The sequence below is a fragment of the Anopheles funestus genome, chromosome 2RL (assembly GCF_943734845.2).
Source record: "Anopheles funestus chromosome 2RL, idAnoFuneDA-416_04, whole genome shotgun sequence".
NCBI lineage: Eukaryota > Metazoa > Arthropoda > Insecta > Diptera > Culicidae > Anopheles > Anopheles funestus.
In genome coordinates, this window is record NC_064598.1 from 76,918,936 (window position 1) to 76,935,551 (window position 16,616).

Consider the following 16,616-nt stretch of genomic DNA (forward strand, 5'->3'; position numbering starts at 1 on the left):
TTAATTATAGCAAAATACAATTACAAAATTAAACCAAACGCTACGTCTCCGGCGACATGCTGCCTTGTACTATTCGGTGACCTTTGCAACGGGTGTCCCATATAGTAAAGGACAATTCAACAACTTGTCTAAAATTGCTTGCCGAAAATTATCTGTATACTAATGATATGTGCATATTTAAGGTAAACTATGATTGATTCTGTTCGTATTGGGACCTTCATCTCATTAAGATGAGTTGGTACATCGGTTTATCGATTTATAATGAGCTGTAGAGCCGGTTTTACAAAATACCTCACGCACGTGAAAGAAGAACACATCCGAATGAAATTCACAAAAAAGTAGTTAAAATGAAATAGTCCATTTTATAGTTATTTAAATGCAACCTTAAACTACAAGAAGATTACCCTCGTACGTCCTACGGTAATCGAATATTTCATCTGGAGCAAGTTTAATTTTATCTTCCTACACGTCAGTTCGCGCAAGGACAGGGACGGGTTGGCATGAACTTCTGAATGGGTTTTGCAGTTGAATTTTTGCAATCCAATATCCTTGTGCCAAAAGGACACCAGAACCATTAACCTTCTTACTCTTCTCGCCTCTGGTCGTGTAGCAAATTGCTTTACAAATATTTAGTAGCACTAAATTATGCATCCAGCGTACAACATCATCCGCAGAACCATACCAAAAAAACCATAAACAACAAGCTTGCCTCCCTCCATCTGTAAAGTTCGCACACACGACGTAACTGGTTCGTGGTCAACGGAGAAACGAAATCGAAATCTTATGTCCAGTGATTTTATATATTCCCACAGTACGTCCCCTCCACCCCGGGGGGGTAGGGGCGTTTGTTTCCTCTGGCATTAAGAAAACGAAAGTGATGTGCGGAAGGTGTACGAAATATGGGTCAATCAATACATGTTCTTCCACACGTTTCGGTTAGTGCGAGCGTCCTTCCTGGACGTTTATTTAACCCGTCAGCAGGAACAAAAGGGAAACCCCAATGTAAGGTTCACAGTCGCAGTAGTACATGGCTTCATATTCGCTTACAACAATTTTAATACCGCACACAAACGGCCAGTTCACGTTCAGCTGCCCCGTGATCAAGCAGGTATGGTCGCCTTCACGAGCGTGGCATGAATATATTGAACGCACGCAAACAGCAAACATAAATTTTGCATACAGATGAAGGTGTTGAAAATGGGGTAAGATGATGGTGTCCTGCTCTGGCACCATTTAGGATTCGACGGTTGTGCAAATATGATTAGAAATTTGTATTCCCTTCGTCTGGATACTAATATGCTTATTTCATATTACATATTAAATCACTCAAAACCTACCCCGTCTGCCATGATGAATTTTCCCGGTGTATCTTTGATGAATTTTCCTAAAACAAACAGAAGCAAAGGGTGGTGACATTTAGATTAATGTTTGTTTTTTTTATAATAAGTTCCGTGTAACATAAATCTCTATTACACTTACCATATTCGTCTAGTTCCAGTTGCTGGTCCTTGCTGCTGGTGGTAAATTCGGAGTTTTTCGTAGATAGGGCCGACTCGACGTCGATCGTATCGATGGCGGCCGTATCTCCGGAAGCCATCGCCCTTGCTTACTACACAACACTTATTCGCACACGAAAATATTCTTAATATTGTGGGTGTGTGTATGGTTTCGTATAGCTACGTTGCTTTTTTTATATATAAATACACACCTGTTCACCGTCAAACCAAAACCGGAAGCGAGAGCTTCCCTTTACTTCAAGACGGTGATAACACTCGCAAACACACACACACTTGATTATGGAGAAATTATGCTCCAGTCGAAGTGAAATCATGAAATGCACTGTAGATTTGCTAAATTTACATTCCGCACGTAGAATACTTGATGATTTCTTGTTGCCAGGTTACATTCATTTAACTACAGCACTACATCGAATTGCGTGGATACGAATATACCGTGAGCTGTACGCTTTTCATTCGTTTCGTTTTAAACTTTTAACACTTGCACACTTTATAACTTTTGTTGATTTACGGTATGAAAATTAAATACACTTCGAGGACGCCTAATTCTGCTATTGCTAAGACCCGACTGATGTATTGTGCCCCTTTTTGTAAACGAAAGAAACACGCTACACTATACAATTGTATCACTCTGCAAAAAGCAGAAAATAATCACAACAATTATGAAATAGGTATATTATTTATACGTTTTAAAACTTGTAAGGAAATTAAACAAGGTCAAACATCAGGCAAAAGGAATTTTCCATCGTTTTTTCCCCCTCTATTCGTTAAGATCACCATCGGAAACGTCACTTTCAATTCAATGGCAGGTGATTCTTCCCTTGACAAGGGAATTGTCGTTGGAAAAGCGACTGTATTGGACGACACTCTACCTGTGAGAAAATGTGAATTGATTTCCCTAACCATGCACATATATACACACACACACACATACAGCTACACGTGTTGTAAAACAAATTTTCACGGCTGTATTTCAACCCTCCGGAAAACCCTCACCGTGTACGAAGGAATATTGTAAGCAAATGTAACTTTCTGCTGGCTACCTCTCTCCGAGTTTTGCATCGACCCGACGAAGGATTTTCCTACACGCTTCAGTAGATCGCTTTTCCTCGTTCCCAAACAGTGCCGCTGGACCGGCCCCGGGGCCGTGTTATCACAGGCTTGCTCTGGCCCACAAACGCTTTCTTCCACCTTCCACATACGCCTGTGGCGGAAAAGCGAAAACTTCACCAACCGTGGGGTGTTTTTTTTTACATTACGTTTGCAACGCTCCCTCTGTACCTTGTTGGTTTCTTATGCGAATTAGTTAGGAGCATAGCAAAGGTGGCCAACGCAAGGTCCAACTCGCTAGCCGGCAGCTAGTGTTCCCTTTCTCTTCCCTTCGAAAGAAACGCAAGGGAAATCAATAAGTTTTCCGCTCGATATTTTCCACCTAAACCGTCCACCCTCGCGCGTTTGTGTGTGTGTGTGCCTGTTACATGAAACGGGCGACAAGTGTACTACCGCTCCCGCAGTACATGGTCAGCTTGGTGTACCGGACACACCTTAGCCATTCCCGTGCCAATTGCAAAAGCATACTTCTTCCCACAGTGGTTCATAATCAATGGGTTCTGCGATTTTATAAGCGAAGTTTGTCCTTCTTTTCGTACAGTTGTTGGTCAGCCAGCGGGGCAGCAGACGTTCCTTTGTACGTTGCAGCCCTGGTCTATGTGCCCAGAAGTCAGTGAGTGACGAAACCAATGGCAAGTTGCAAATTATGTTGGCCCCATTCACTGCTCTACGATGCTTTTTCCTTCCATGCTATCCTATTGCGAACGCACACGCACACACAAACACGCACGTACGCGAGATGATATACGCACAGTTTTGAATGAATCACGGACGGATCGCTGGTAGCAACACAGGTCGTACTACTATCTATGGAACGCGACCGACCGCCTATAAGTGACGAATTTGGCTCGTTGTGACTGCAATTTTCCGATTTGTCATCACCAAACTGGGTGGTGGTGGAATGGTTTTCATTTGCTCACAATCACTAACGATGTTATGCTGGGGCACCAGCACCCTTCACAGTTGACATTGTGGACGCACTCGGATGTACTGTACGAAATTTCTGCCCATTTCCTTCCACCTGCAACACGACCGAAATATGGATCAGGTTCCAAATCAGGCACCAAATTACACACCGCTCTTGGTCTACGCTGTGTCTCGCGGAATGAAAAATCCGATCACGACGACGACGATGACGACCCAGCCCCGTCTCGCACAAAACTGCACTTAATTCCCGGAATCAATTCCACGGGGTAGGGTTGTCGTGTCAGATTTTTCTACCCGGACCGTAGCACCTTCACGTTTGCGTTCACACGGCGTTATCACATGCGAAAAACACACCCTAAATACTACTCTGGCGATGCTGGGCGAACATTGTGAAAATAGGACCCCGTCCGAAAAAAGTCTCCTTCCCAGCGGATTGAAATTTTCTATCGAATTTCTGTACGCTGGAACAAAGTGTATGGTGGAAAGGTGGCCGCACAACTTTGACAGACAGTTGCGGCCAAGGTTGGTAGATAAATGACAGCTTGGCTCGGTAGAACACTTTGACAGCCAAACAGCAAATAATTCAGTTTCAAAAACACATTTTTCATGAAATTCAACCCAAAAGGAAAGCAAATACATACGCTTAATTATTTTTCCACTTGAAATCCCAATTCTTTGTTGAGTAAACCATTTGCTTGCAAATAATTTTCGATCTAAACATTCGCCTTCTACGGCTGCACACTGGAAGGCAGAAGTTGAATATACGGTCAAAGTTATAACTTTGTTCATTTGTTTTCAAAACATTTAACCGTTGATTAATAACTCGATCATACTTTGAAACAGGAAAATAAAATACAAATCACGCCGAAATTTTAAACGTAAGGCACTATTTATTTATGTGTATCAGTTTTGTGCAGAAAACAGAGCTCAACAATGCATTGCAAATTACACCACAAACGCATGGCTAGCGTGTTTTTTGCTACTATTTTCATATCTAATCAATACTCTAGCGGTCTATATTGGCCTGTTAGGGAGGAACTAGTGGTATTGGTACTGCAACAAGTTTTCTACTTCCTGTACTCTCATCATTTTGCACAACACAGCATAGGAATGTGTACGGCTACATACATTGCAATTGTGGATAATTCATCAGTGTTGTATGGGGAGTGTCCATAAGTTCAGCCGTTTGCATTGTTACATTAAACGACTATGTAACTAACAATAATATCTGGACAATCTGGCATTTGCAAACAGCTTTAATTTTGGTGTCTTCTGTTCATTTAACAACCTCTAACACGATGCAAGAAACAGCTTTTGTTATATTGCTACTGCAACAACAACTACTACTATTACTTGCTACTATACTCTTCATCACGAGCAAGTTTCTCACACGTTGGTTAAATTTATAGTTTGTTGTAACACGTTCAATCTAATGCAACCACATGAACGATCAATGCTTCATAAGTTAAATAGTTACGCTCTGTGCAGATGCACAAGTGCAGTAAATAGTGGCAATTGTTTAAATAGAGACATCGTTCCGTTTCATTTCGACTACTGCTGCACAAGCGTACGGCACCTATTAGGAGCAATAGGACAAACGTGTGCTTCTAGACACCCTAAAAAGCTATGTATCAACATCGAAAATATACCTAGATAGGTTCTAAAATCACATTTGAACAATATTGTTGCTGTTTTGTTGTTCTTGTTTCTTCTATCATCTTTCTTTTCCCGTTGAAGGAAATTTCTATCGAAATTTACACACAAAAAAGCTATCCTTCCTGTCCCATTATTCAGTTCTATCATATATCGTACAATATCAATCAATTGTTTAAATATTTGTTTTGTTCATAGTGATGGCCTTGCCTTGTTGTGTGGGCTACAAGAAATCCTAAATAAAAGCGGACAAAGCATTAGCACTCCGCATCACCACTTCATTCCGACTACAATACGCACCGTTTGTGGTTTGGTTTCGAACCAACAAAAAATGGCAGAATGGTATACACTATTCTACGCAACTAGGCAACTAAAATAATACAAATACATATATCTTTCCTTTCCAGAATAAGGGCTACAGACGAACTGCGTCCGGCAACTTCATCCCGTTTCATGTTCTCGTACCGTTGCGAGCCGTTTTTCACGTCGTCATTTCTGATGATGGTGATGATGATGATGATGGTGGTGATGGTGCTGATTTTGGCGCCGTTTTAGTAGTGTTAGGCTCGCGTTCGGATCGCTCAGGGAGTACGTTTCCGGTTCAAACACTGGCGGATATTCCATGTTTGGGTAGTCGGGAGAATTTCGTGCAACGGCTACAAGATTAGGACCAAAGTTTGGCATCAACACGGCGGTAGGGGAAGCGCTGGTAACTGGGATTGCTTGTCCAGTCGCCGTTCCGATCGGTATCGTCGTGTTATTTGCAGATGCACTTTCTATTGGTAATGGCGCTGATACCTGAAAAAAAGATGATGGTTAGGAAATGATTACCATTTTTCAAACCGTAAATTCGTCCAAGCTATAAAACATACCTTTGGAAAGGTAATAGGAGAAAACACCTCATGATCGATCACAGTCGGCTGACTATTATCGTTGCCATGGTTATGGTGATTCTTGCCAAAAATCGCACGATGCAATCCAGGCGAACCGAGCAATTTCTTCTCCTTCGCAGTTTTCGTCGAACCGAAGCTAAGTTTCGTAAAATACGAAGTGGCCCCATTACTACCACCCCCCGTGCCTCCACCCCCATTAGCACCATTTCCAGCACTTCCTGCTCCTCCCCCCGTTCCACCACCACCGCTAGCACCTCTTTCGGGGGCTGAATTTTTGCGCATATTTTGCAGCTTGCTAGAGTTTTCCTTAAAATCCGACGAACTATTGCAGGTGTTGGATTTTTTGATGCCACCCATAAAGTTGCCACCGGTCGTCGATCCCGCAGTCGTACCACCGTTATTGCTCGCTGACACAGCCACAGTTTGTGGGAATAGCATCGCGGAATGTTGTTCGAGTTCCGCATTCAGTTCGTTACTGTTCTTCTTCCCGCCAAGTCCACCGACGATGTTCGCAAACGGTGTCAAAGGATGCGACTGCGGTTGGTGTTTCAGGTTGACGTTCACCATCGTGCCCGGCGCCGCGGGTTTGTCCAGTTGTTTCGTTTTGAGCGATTCCTTATCGTTATTATTGCTGCTGCCTCCCGTACCGGAGGTGCTCGATTGCTTGAATTGGAAGAGCTTTTCACTGCTGGCCTTAATGTTATCGAGCCGCGCAATGACCGCTTTGTTCTTGCTACGTTTGAAGCTGTCCCGCAGCGATAGTGACGTCGACAAACCACCGGTTCGGTGCTGTTCCGGTACGGCACCCGAACCAGCGAACAGCGATGAGGAACTCGTTGCCGCACCGATCGCAACCGATCCGTCCGAGTGTGCGCTATCGCCGCCCGATGCCTTACGATCGGAATTAATCCAGTTGAATGTCTTTTTCTTTATCGAACCGCCGCTACTACCACTTGTTCCAGCAGTGGTTCCACCGGTCCCATTAGTTCCATTACTCACGCTTCCTCCGGCACCGTTCAAGCCACCACCCGTCGCACCCACGGTCGAACGGGTTGGTTTGTTACGCTGATCGAACGCATCATCACCGGAGATCATTTCGTAGCCAAAGTCGCGCAGCTTCTGGCCTTCCTTGCTACGCGTGTATAGAATGTCCTCATCGTCCAGCTTGAAACTTTGCGCGTAATCTGGCGTTATCGGTAGCTGCCGGCGTTGAATTTTGTTAACCGATTCCGGTATGGCGGGTGCTGCACTTAGCGGAACAATCTGTTCCGTTCCACCGGTGCTTATCAGCCGTGCTTTACGATCGTCCAGCTTCTCCACACCAAGACAAACACGCTTATTGTACATATCCTGTGCTTCTTCTGCCTGTTTCTGCAGCATCAGATCTTTTAGCGTGATCATCGACTGAAGATTGCTGTGCGAGTGTGTGCTCGTGTCCCACGTGTTTGCCGAATGTATCTTTGGCACCGAAAAATCCATCGCTTTCGATGTTTGAAAATCGAACTCGACTAGATTCGGATTCGACGCATGGATGTAGTTGTGTGGCGAGATACGTTTGCTTTTCCTTGCCTGATTTAACAGTTCCTCGGCATCGGATAGTGTTGGCGTTACCGGTTCACGGATGATTACCGGTGGTGGTGTCGGTGTTGCCGTTCTTGGCGGTGGTTGTGGCGCGGGGATTGTTTTTTCACCCGCCCCAGAAGCTAACGAAAGATTACTGGCACTAAAGTTGCCTCCATCGGCAGCGTTAGCCATCGAAGATCCGGCAACACCCATCGGAACCGAAGTGGGCAGCGGGAAAACTTCCGTAGACACCGATGCCGTTCCTATCTGCAATCCACCAGCACCCGGCACCTTTCGATAGCTCTTAAACTGTGACGTCGGTACTGGCATTTCACTCGAATTGCTTTTCTCCACGTTACGGTGCGAAGAAAAGAAGCCAAAAAATTTGCTTCCTTCCCCGGTGGAACTGGTGCTAGTATTAGCCGTCTGGGACGTATTGGCGCTTCCCGTTCCATTACTGTTTTTACCACTGCCCGCACCATGGTTTCCATCTGAACCGATTTTTGTGAACTTTTTTAACGATCCAAAGTTCAAATGGTACCGGTCCTGTTTGGATGAGGTCGGTGTTCCATCTGCACCGGAGGATGGTCCCGCAGCACCACCCGGTTGCATCTGGGGCGAAGGTGTGCAAAGTAGATTTAGCTTCAGTGTACTGTCCATCAAACCGAGCTCATCGTCCGAACTGTCCGTTTCGGTAAATAGTTCCCGCGAGCTGTTATGATCCGCCGTCTCGGCGGATATCAAACTGGCACCCTTCAGGGTCGCCTGCTTAATGTACTCCATCCACTGCACGAGCGCTTCCTGCGTTTCGGCCGCAAAATAGAACGTTTTGTTCGGATGGTACACTTTGAAGGCGTGCGGACGCGAGTGTACCTCCTTGGCGAGCGAGATCGTAAAACCGGACAGGAATATCATACAGTTCGCTTTGATCGATTCTTTACGATTGAACCCGTACAGCGTTGTTTCGATCAGCACGAAGTAATACTTTGCCCAGTACGACATGCCGCTGCGATCCTTTGTGCGCCGATACAAATGGCCCTGTATGTCACTCACGCAAAGCGTTTTCAGCGACACATTGCGGCGCTTCGACAGTAGTGAGTTCTTTTTCTTCAGCGTGAGACTTTTCGTTTTGTTCGGTGTCAACAGCTCCGAACTGGTATCCGTGGGGAAGCTTGGAACGGTGGCTGCTGTCGTCGGTGCAGTCGGGGAAGAAGATGCAACCTCTGGGGGTGGGGTGGGTTTCGCTGGCGGTACTACTGCGGCGGGCCTTGAAGCCGGAATAGGTGGAACCGCTGTCCGTTCGGCCGGTTTCGGTGGTGTGATTGTCCCCGGCGCAATCGGTGCGAGTGGTTGTGTGCGATTTTGTTTCAGATCGATCACATTTGCTAGCTTCGATTTGTTCGGATTATCCTCACGGCTATCAAGGGTGTTGCTGAGTGAGGAAACGAATCCGGGTGCCGTTTCGGGAAAATGTAAAATTGTCACTACCTTTGGCATTGAAGGTAAGGGGCCGGGGGTTAAGGGAGGCTTTTCTGCCGCGGACGCAGCATTCGTTTCGAGTGTACGCTTGGGCCGTGGCGGTGGTACCGGTGGCGCTTTAAGCAGATGCTCCTTGCGTGGTTCAATGGCCGGTGGAATATCGGACAGCTCGTCGTCGTACGCCGGAGTACTATAGCTTTTATCCAATCGACCACGTTTCACCATTTCCCTATTAACTACAACCGTATTGATTGCTTCTGCTACTTCAGGATCTTTCGCCAGTTGTCGTTGCATTGGAATTGGTTTTGATGTGATTACAGTGGATGATGTTACTGTTCCTACTAGTCCTCCAACACCCGGCGTGCTGCTGTTAATAAAAAAATGGACAACAAGATTAGGATATAACTCTTTCCTTTTCATCTTTTTCTATAAGAATAACTTACCTTCCTGTGTGTTGACCATTCGTAACGGTAGACGATGGCATTATCGTTCGATTCGCAAACGATTCAAACCGTTTGACGCGCTCGGTAACGGTCGGTGGACTAACGACTGCCGGTGGATCTTCATCGACGTACGGTATCGGTTCGAACGTTTCCAGCACCGTGCTTTCCACCTTGCAGGTGTACTTCGTATCTACATGGCACTGATCCGCTTTGGAGCTCGACTCAAATCGTACCACTTTCGATACGCCCGCCTTGTACGCCTCACTGTCTCCCTGCTGTTCCTTGCTACCGCCCGGTTTAGCTCCCACGATCGAACGATCGTTCGGTGGCGCGACGGCAATCTCCTGCGGCACAATGTCCGGTAGGGAGCTTTTCAGCCCACCGAAGCTGCTACACTTAGCCGGTACACCAGCACCGTCGGTAGCACTGCCCGCAACCAACCCGAGACAGGTGGTCGTTGGTCTGGGTGACATTTCAAGCCCAAACCCAAAAGAAACCGACTTATCGCGCAAGCTTTGCAGATCGCTCGACAGTAACGGTTTCCCTTTGCGCTCGTGCCACGAAGAAACGCCGACCAAATCTTTAAAGCTGGACAGAGTATGCCGTCGCTGCAGTACGGCCCTCGGTTTCGGTAGATAGAGTCGGATCTCCTTTTCCGTTTCCTTCACATCCGTTGGCGTTAGGATGTCGCTACCGTCCGATTCGGAGTCGGATGGGACGTGTTTTTCCGGGACACGATCGAGCGGTAGCGAAAAGTCCTGCAGTGCGAAAGTGTCTGTAGCGCGAGGACTGGGCAAACTTTCACCCCAGCGGTATGGAAGGGACCGTTTCTTGCTCGGCAGCCGGTACGGTTTGATGTAGATTTGACCGTAGATTTTCATATGTTTCGGGCGCTTTTTGAGCGTCAACAGGACGTCTGTAATGTGAATAGGAATCCAAAAATAAAAACAATCAAATAGAATTGAAAAAATTGTCCGAGAAACGGAGCAAAAATATGAATGAAGCTTTCAGTAGATGAATTTATAGTAAAAAAGATAAAAATTTGAGATTTATAAAACAGATTATGAATCAAATGAATTGTCTACAACATTAAAGAAACCAAAGCACAACACAAACATGAAACGAAATAAAAGTAGAAGCAACTTCCGTCGAGTAGAATTTATAGAACAGGGAAAGTATGCAATAATTATCCCAACAGAAGTGGGTTGATCCGATCCTCTTATTCCTTTACCTTTCCCCGCAACAGTTACGATCGATTGGTGCATGATCGAACACACCACATGCATGGTGGACCGCACAGCGGCACAAGCAAGGATAATAAACACAAATTATCCCGAAACACCGGAGAAGACAAGTACGAAAAAAAGGACAACGGGTATTCGGAACAACCAAAAAAAGGGAAAACCAACAACGAAGAACAACGAAGCAACAAAGGACAGCTTCGCACTTACCTGGCGGTGATTCCTGTAGCTGCTGCAGAACCTTCTTATACTCCCAGCCGACCACCGTCTGGTAGTTGATTTGCACTATTTCATCACCGTCCTCGACCTTGCCGGAGTTGTGGGCGGGTGAGTTGAACTTTATCTCGGTAATGCTGTTCAATCGTCGCCGTTGTGTCGGGAGTTGGTGTGTTGTTGCGTACACGAGGAAGCCAATGTGGACGGGATCGCAGCATGCAGCAGCAGCAGCAGCAGGAAGGTGGCATGAAAACAAAACCCCAAACTATGATTAGCAACGGATGATGTTTTCACAGTGTTTTAAGTGATCTTTTTGCGACGATTAGAAGCCGATACGCAGGGTGGAATGTTTGCTGCCGTGCGCATTGTTTGAAGTGATGTCAAAATAACATTCCACAAAGAGCAAAACCGAGATCGTTCGGCACAAAAGCCGGAGCGTACGAAAGGGAAGCGATTACACATTGGATGCATTTCTAATTACCGCTGCAGTAAGGGTTTTTTTTTCTTTTTTTTCTAAAGGAGCGGTAAATATTTCCACCAAAAAAAAGAAACACTTGTCAGAGAGGATAATTATCGACCGTACTTACCGGTGTACACCATGGAAGCTTTGCATTATCAGAAAGCCGAGATCTGATTCACGCTTTTTAAGCGTCACAAGATCCAGCGAGGCTGGCTGCAGTATGATCGGATCCATAATATCTTTTATGATGTACTCTCCGATATTTTCTAGCTTTTTGGCATTTTGACGAATCTGCAACGAAATATCAGGTTAATTTAGTTCGATTGATAGTAACTTATGGGCTGCCGTTAGTGTTTTACCGCCTGTACGGGCATGAGGGAAAATCGATCACGCATCGCAACGGTAGCCACTTCCAATCCGAACCGCATACACTGTTTACGCAACTCGTCGAATTTCTTTTGACCTGCCAGGTGGGGGGGAGGAAGCAACAACGATAACGATTAGTAAGTGTACCGGTAGGCAAAGTAAACGAATCGAAAAGCAAACATTCGTATCTTCCTTTACGTGTCCCGCGGATGAGAACAATCCGCTTACCTCTAAACGGTGCCCGATCGAGCCATTCGATTAACGCTTTCAGGTGCGTGATCGTACGCGTTATATCCTTCAGTACCGTGGTTTCGAGCTTTTCCTGGTCGGAAAATTCTAGCTGCTTCGATAGCGAATGGGCCGCGGTCGCTACATGTAGCGCCAGGAACTGTAGATTCTCCTTATCCAAGTTGTAGTTCTAGAAAGGAAAGAAAACATACATGAGGATCAAGTTTGTTTGCACGTCGTTTACGTGATTTGTCACGTAACGTTTGTGTAGGAAACAATCGGAAAGCGATTTATTGTTTGCCCAGCAAGGGGGGAAGCAAATGCGATGGAACACTACAGCAACTGTAGTAAAAGCACGGACAAAACCTAGCCCCATTTCCGGGCATCCCTGATAAGCAATCGTACGTTTTGCGGCACAAAATTCTCGACCGGACAAACTGGACAAACAATCCAACCGAAGTGCACGAACGTGTTCGCTTAACGCGGAAAAGAGAGTTTCTGGTTGTTATATGTTGTGGGCACTGTTCTGTGTGTATATAAGAATGTTCTCCTTTTTTTATCTTTCGTTGCGCAACGGATCACACTGGAATGAAGTGCACCCCAGTAGCCGAAAGCCACCGTGAAAAGCCTGTGTGTGTGTGCGTACCGTTGGAACTCCTCAGCTGTACCGAGAGTTTGTACAGAGCACATGTTTGTATTTTGAACGTCCCAGGGCAAAACTTGTTGCTGACTAATGCCGAACTGCAAAACTGCACACACAGAGACATAACAATGTGCTGTGATGCATGCGCATGGGCTATACAAATGGGCAGGCACAAGATAAAACATGATGCAACATGATGCAGAGGATGCAAGCGTAAACATACAACAAAGCAATACGGCGATCGGCGATGCATCCGAGCAAAAATAAAAAAGGCATAGAGAGAAAAGGGGCCACAACAACAAAAAAAATAATTTCCCACCGAAAGTGCGGCTTAACAAGCAACGTTTGTGGCCTATGGAAGAGATCGTTTTTAAATTAAATGAAGAGAACAGAACAAGGGAGAGAGAGGGAGCGGTCTCTTTTAGCAAATGTGAATACGAGGGTTAAACATGCTAATTGGAATTAGTTTCGTTTATGGCACAAGTGAACGGCATTAAATACTTTGTTTTGAAAGCATTGTCCTAATGAAAAAGCATCAATCTTCATAATCGTTTTCGGTGAGAAATAAAACGTAGAAATGGACCAAATATGAAGGACTTTTGTACACGCATTCCCACCATGATATGGATTAATGCAGGAGGTATTTAATAAATCGTACATCTTAAGCCATTATGGAAGTTGTATGGTCTAGTAAGTAGTAAAGCTGATCAGGCAACCCTACCGAGCGGTTTTAAAATTAAAAGGGAAACATATTTGCATTCGGTCCCATGTTAATTAATAACTCGCGACAATAGAATGATAGTATGAAATGATGATGGCATGTACTATAAAAGTGAATATTGATTAACACGATCCATTGGTTAAGTGTGGACGTCAGACTTCACACGACAGGACATCACAAAAATCAAATCCCATGCGTATTCGTTCCTTTTAATAAGGATTTACTTTGACGGCGACGAATAATTGATCAGTACTAACAGTGTGACCAGATTGTTTTCCTCGTTATCGGTAGGAAAGCCAAAAATTTATCGGTAGTTGTCGGTATGATCCTAATTCTGTTCATCTCATGTTCTCTTCAGCTAATACGTGTGAGCGGGGGGGGTGGGGGGCGGGGGTGTTCGCAGGGAAAATGGAAATGTTGAACTGTTGTGAATTTTGTAGTTTTCTGCAAAAAAAAATGCACAAAAATGTAGTCTTTGATTGTCTGTGGACAATTCATTCTTGGCATTTATGACTTCTTCAGCAACAATAAGCCAAATCTGTGATTTCCGGTAGGACTCTGGAAAAATCGGTAGTTTCAGGGTGCTCGTCTGTGAATCGGTAGGCTAATCAAAAATCGGTAGAAATACAGATAAATCGGTAGTTCTGGTCACACTGAGTACTAATAATCAGATCAAAAGATTAGTTCTAAAAAGATCACACTTGTCAGTAGGTCCAGAAAGAGATTGGCTGATAAGTGTAAGTATTTTCGCCCTATTTTTGCTATAAAAATCTTAAACTACTGCATTGTTTCTAAAGGTTAGTTATCAGGGACTGGAATTGTCCATTGTTGAATAGGTAAAGACAACAGCTAGTGTTTCATTTACGATGTAATGAAACGTTTTTGGACAAGAACTGGATATTATGCATCAGATCGGAAAAGTAAATAATTTTTACACATCTTTATTTACGTTCAACGACGAGTGGTGTTTTGTGTTGCCTTTTAAATAATTATAGCACAAACTCAAAATTGTTTGCCAAAGGAAACTGGTTCCAAAACAAAGGTTTTACTATAAACCGATATGTGTAAAGCGTGTAATGAAACAACCTGTACAGTGTTTAAAAACTTTGCACAAGACAATATTTTTAAAATTTATTTGTTTGTCCGGATACGTATTATTTTGTGTTACCCGGTTGCGCAAAATTTGCCAAATAACCCAAAAAACAAAAAAAAAATAAGCTAGACGACAATTTCTGCTACAAACAGTATACTTACAAAGTTTTTTAAATTTTCCACCGCTTCCAGCACAATTTCTTGATGGCCGATCACGTGCATACCGAGCTGTTCGAGCTCGTACGGCCGTATATTGAGCAGCTGCTTTCCGCCGACCCCATTGTTGGTGAACGATTGTACATAATGGTACATGGAGTTGTCCAGACCTGTTGGAATGTGTGGGGAAAGGAAACCGATTAAAGCACATCATCCGTTTGTAATGCCTTTTAATACTACAAGTTAGCTAAAAGTTGCAAAAAATTTTGGATGAGTTGCATAACTCATTAATTGACGACGATTGACGATCTTTCGTGCGCCACAGACGCACTCATTTGGACGCTTGTTGACAGTTTGTCCACTAATTAGCGGAGGTTTTTGCTTCCGTTCATTCTGGCACACCCTCTAGTCGCGCGTAGTTTGGCGGTGTCCGTTGGCGAAAGGTCACTGGAGGATTTTGCTTGTTAGTGCACGAGCGAAAGTGCCACCAGTATATTCCACCGTTATCATCCGTTGTGCCAATCCCAAAAATTGTTCCACAGACACTGCACCCATCTCAATCGTGCGCTGGGACAAGGGTAAACCCCTGTTGACCTTATTATTTTATGACGATGCCAGCCGTGTACGAAAATTGATGATGATACACATGCAAGCCAGTGCCAGCGTCACTGCTGAAATTGCATTTTCGTTACGTGCACTAACCAACACGTTTGACGGAGTGTGTTACTTCCGATCGATGCTCGCTTTTTACACGATCGATTTTTATTCCGATCTGATCCGAGTGTCAGTCACCTTTGTACAAAGTTGCGATTATTTCCTTCGATAGGGCAAAATTGCCGGCCAAACAATTCGTTAAACCTGTAAGTATTTTAATTCGATTCTTTGACACTTTTTGGCCCGCGATTGTAGATAGGACCATCGTATTGCATACTCTTAATTATTAGCTCATCGTTCGTCCTTTTGTCTTACCTTTTAACCAATCCGTAACCATGTCCGGGCTCCATTCGGCAACGTTTATGTAAGCCATCGCGGGAATGTAGGGTGACTACTTCGGTGGATGATTGAAGAATCGGAAATCTAATCCCGGTATTGGTATGAAATCTAATCCGCGAGTAGACAATTTGTTTCTCCCGGTTGGGATCTCGAACCACACATACGCGATATTGCGACGCGGTCAAAGTATGCTTCGAGCGGGTCGTTTTTATTTTTCTCTCTCTCTCACTCTGCCTGTTTCCTCCTATTCGATCATTCTATTAGTCACCAAAGCTTCTACAGCTTCCATCAAACAACATTCACCACCCCATTCAGCATTAAATTCTCCAATCGAAACGATGATGATGCTAATGAATCCCACCCCTGATACCAGCACTGCTTTTTAACTTCTTTTTTTTTGCTTCCCCTAAATCATTCGTTGCAACGCACTGTTCACAGAAATCGTGGTAAATAAGAAGCTTTTCCGGGACAAGTGTAACGAATTGAACCATTGGCTGCTTTTACTGCTATTCCTACATTCTGCCTGTGCTTGCTTTGGTTAAGGGAAAATGTTGGAATCGCTTCTATGCTCCTGTAGAATGATGGCCGTATAGATTATTGACGCAACAGAAGAAAGAACAAAACAATTCACTTGCTTTTAGCAACACTGTAGCAAGAACACAACACGCACGACACTTTTCGGTCACGATTGGCACTTCTAATTCCGCCCGACGGCGGCCAATTTGGGATTGACCAGCTTTTCGGTCGCGAGTACGGATTCTTTCTTCACTGTGTGATGCTTGCGTTCCTTCGCTTCTTTGCTCGGATGCCACCATAACACGGGGATGGACATTCCATCATTGTTGTGCATGGAGAAAAGTTTTAAAATCATTGTAGAAGTTTTGTATTCTTATCCAAACATGGACGAAATTTTCA

The 16,616-nt window shown here is 44.5% G+C and overlaps 2 protein-coding genes across 16 annotated transcripts in view; both read right to left on the reverse strand.

The window, feature by feature from the left end:
* LOC125763906 (phosphatidylinositol 4-phosphate 5-kinase type-1 gamma) overlaps positions 1 to 4,104 on the reverse strand; it is a 44,070-nt gene extending 39,966 nt beyond the window's left edge. For 2 of the 14 annotated variants that reach the window (XM_049427626.1, XM_049427625.1), the window contains exons 1-2: positions 1,480 to 3,851; positions 1,338 to 1,384 (exon numbers count right to left, since the gene is read on the reverse strand). In XM_049427626.1, coding sequence (XP_049283583.1) covers positions 1,338 to 1,384; positions 1,480 to 1,597 — 165 coding nt within the window. In that variant the 5' untranslated portion in view covers positions 1,598 to 3,851. Of the gene's footprint in view, positions 1 to 1,337; positions 1,385 to 1,479; positions 3,857 to 3,908 lie in introns of those variants that run through there. The other 12 variants (XM_049427613.1, XM_049427611.1, XM_049427617.1 and 9 more) reach the window with 12 other exon arrangements.
* Positions 4,105 to 4,424: 320 nt separating this feature from the next.
* Positions 4,425 to 16,594, reverse strand: LOC125763894 (uncharacterized). 2 transcript variants are annotated; one of them, XM_049427575.1, is made up of 9 exons: positions 15,678 to 16,594; positions 14,715 to 14,878; positions 12,097 to 12,286; positions 11,862 to 11,965; positions 11,630 to 11,793; positions 11,037 to 11,179; positions 9,586 to 10,501; positions 6,080 to 9,506; positions 4,425 to 6,005 (listed from the first exon to the last, which is right to left on the reverse strand). In XM_049427575.1, the coding sequence occupies exons 1-9, from the start codon at positions 15,733 to 15,735 to the stop codon at positions 5,697 to 5,699; spliced, it is 5,475 nt and encodes a 1,824-aa protein (XP_049283532.1). In that variant the 5' UTR covers positions 15,736 to 16,594; the 3' UTR covers positions 4,425 to 5,696. The 2 variants fall into 2 exon arrangements, with proteins under 2 accessions (XP_049283532.1, XP_049283531.1); XM_049427574.1 differs by having other exon boundaries at positions 6,080 to 9,509.
* Between the last annotated feature and the right edge of the window lie 22 nt (positions 16,595 to 16,616).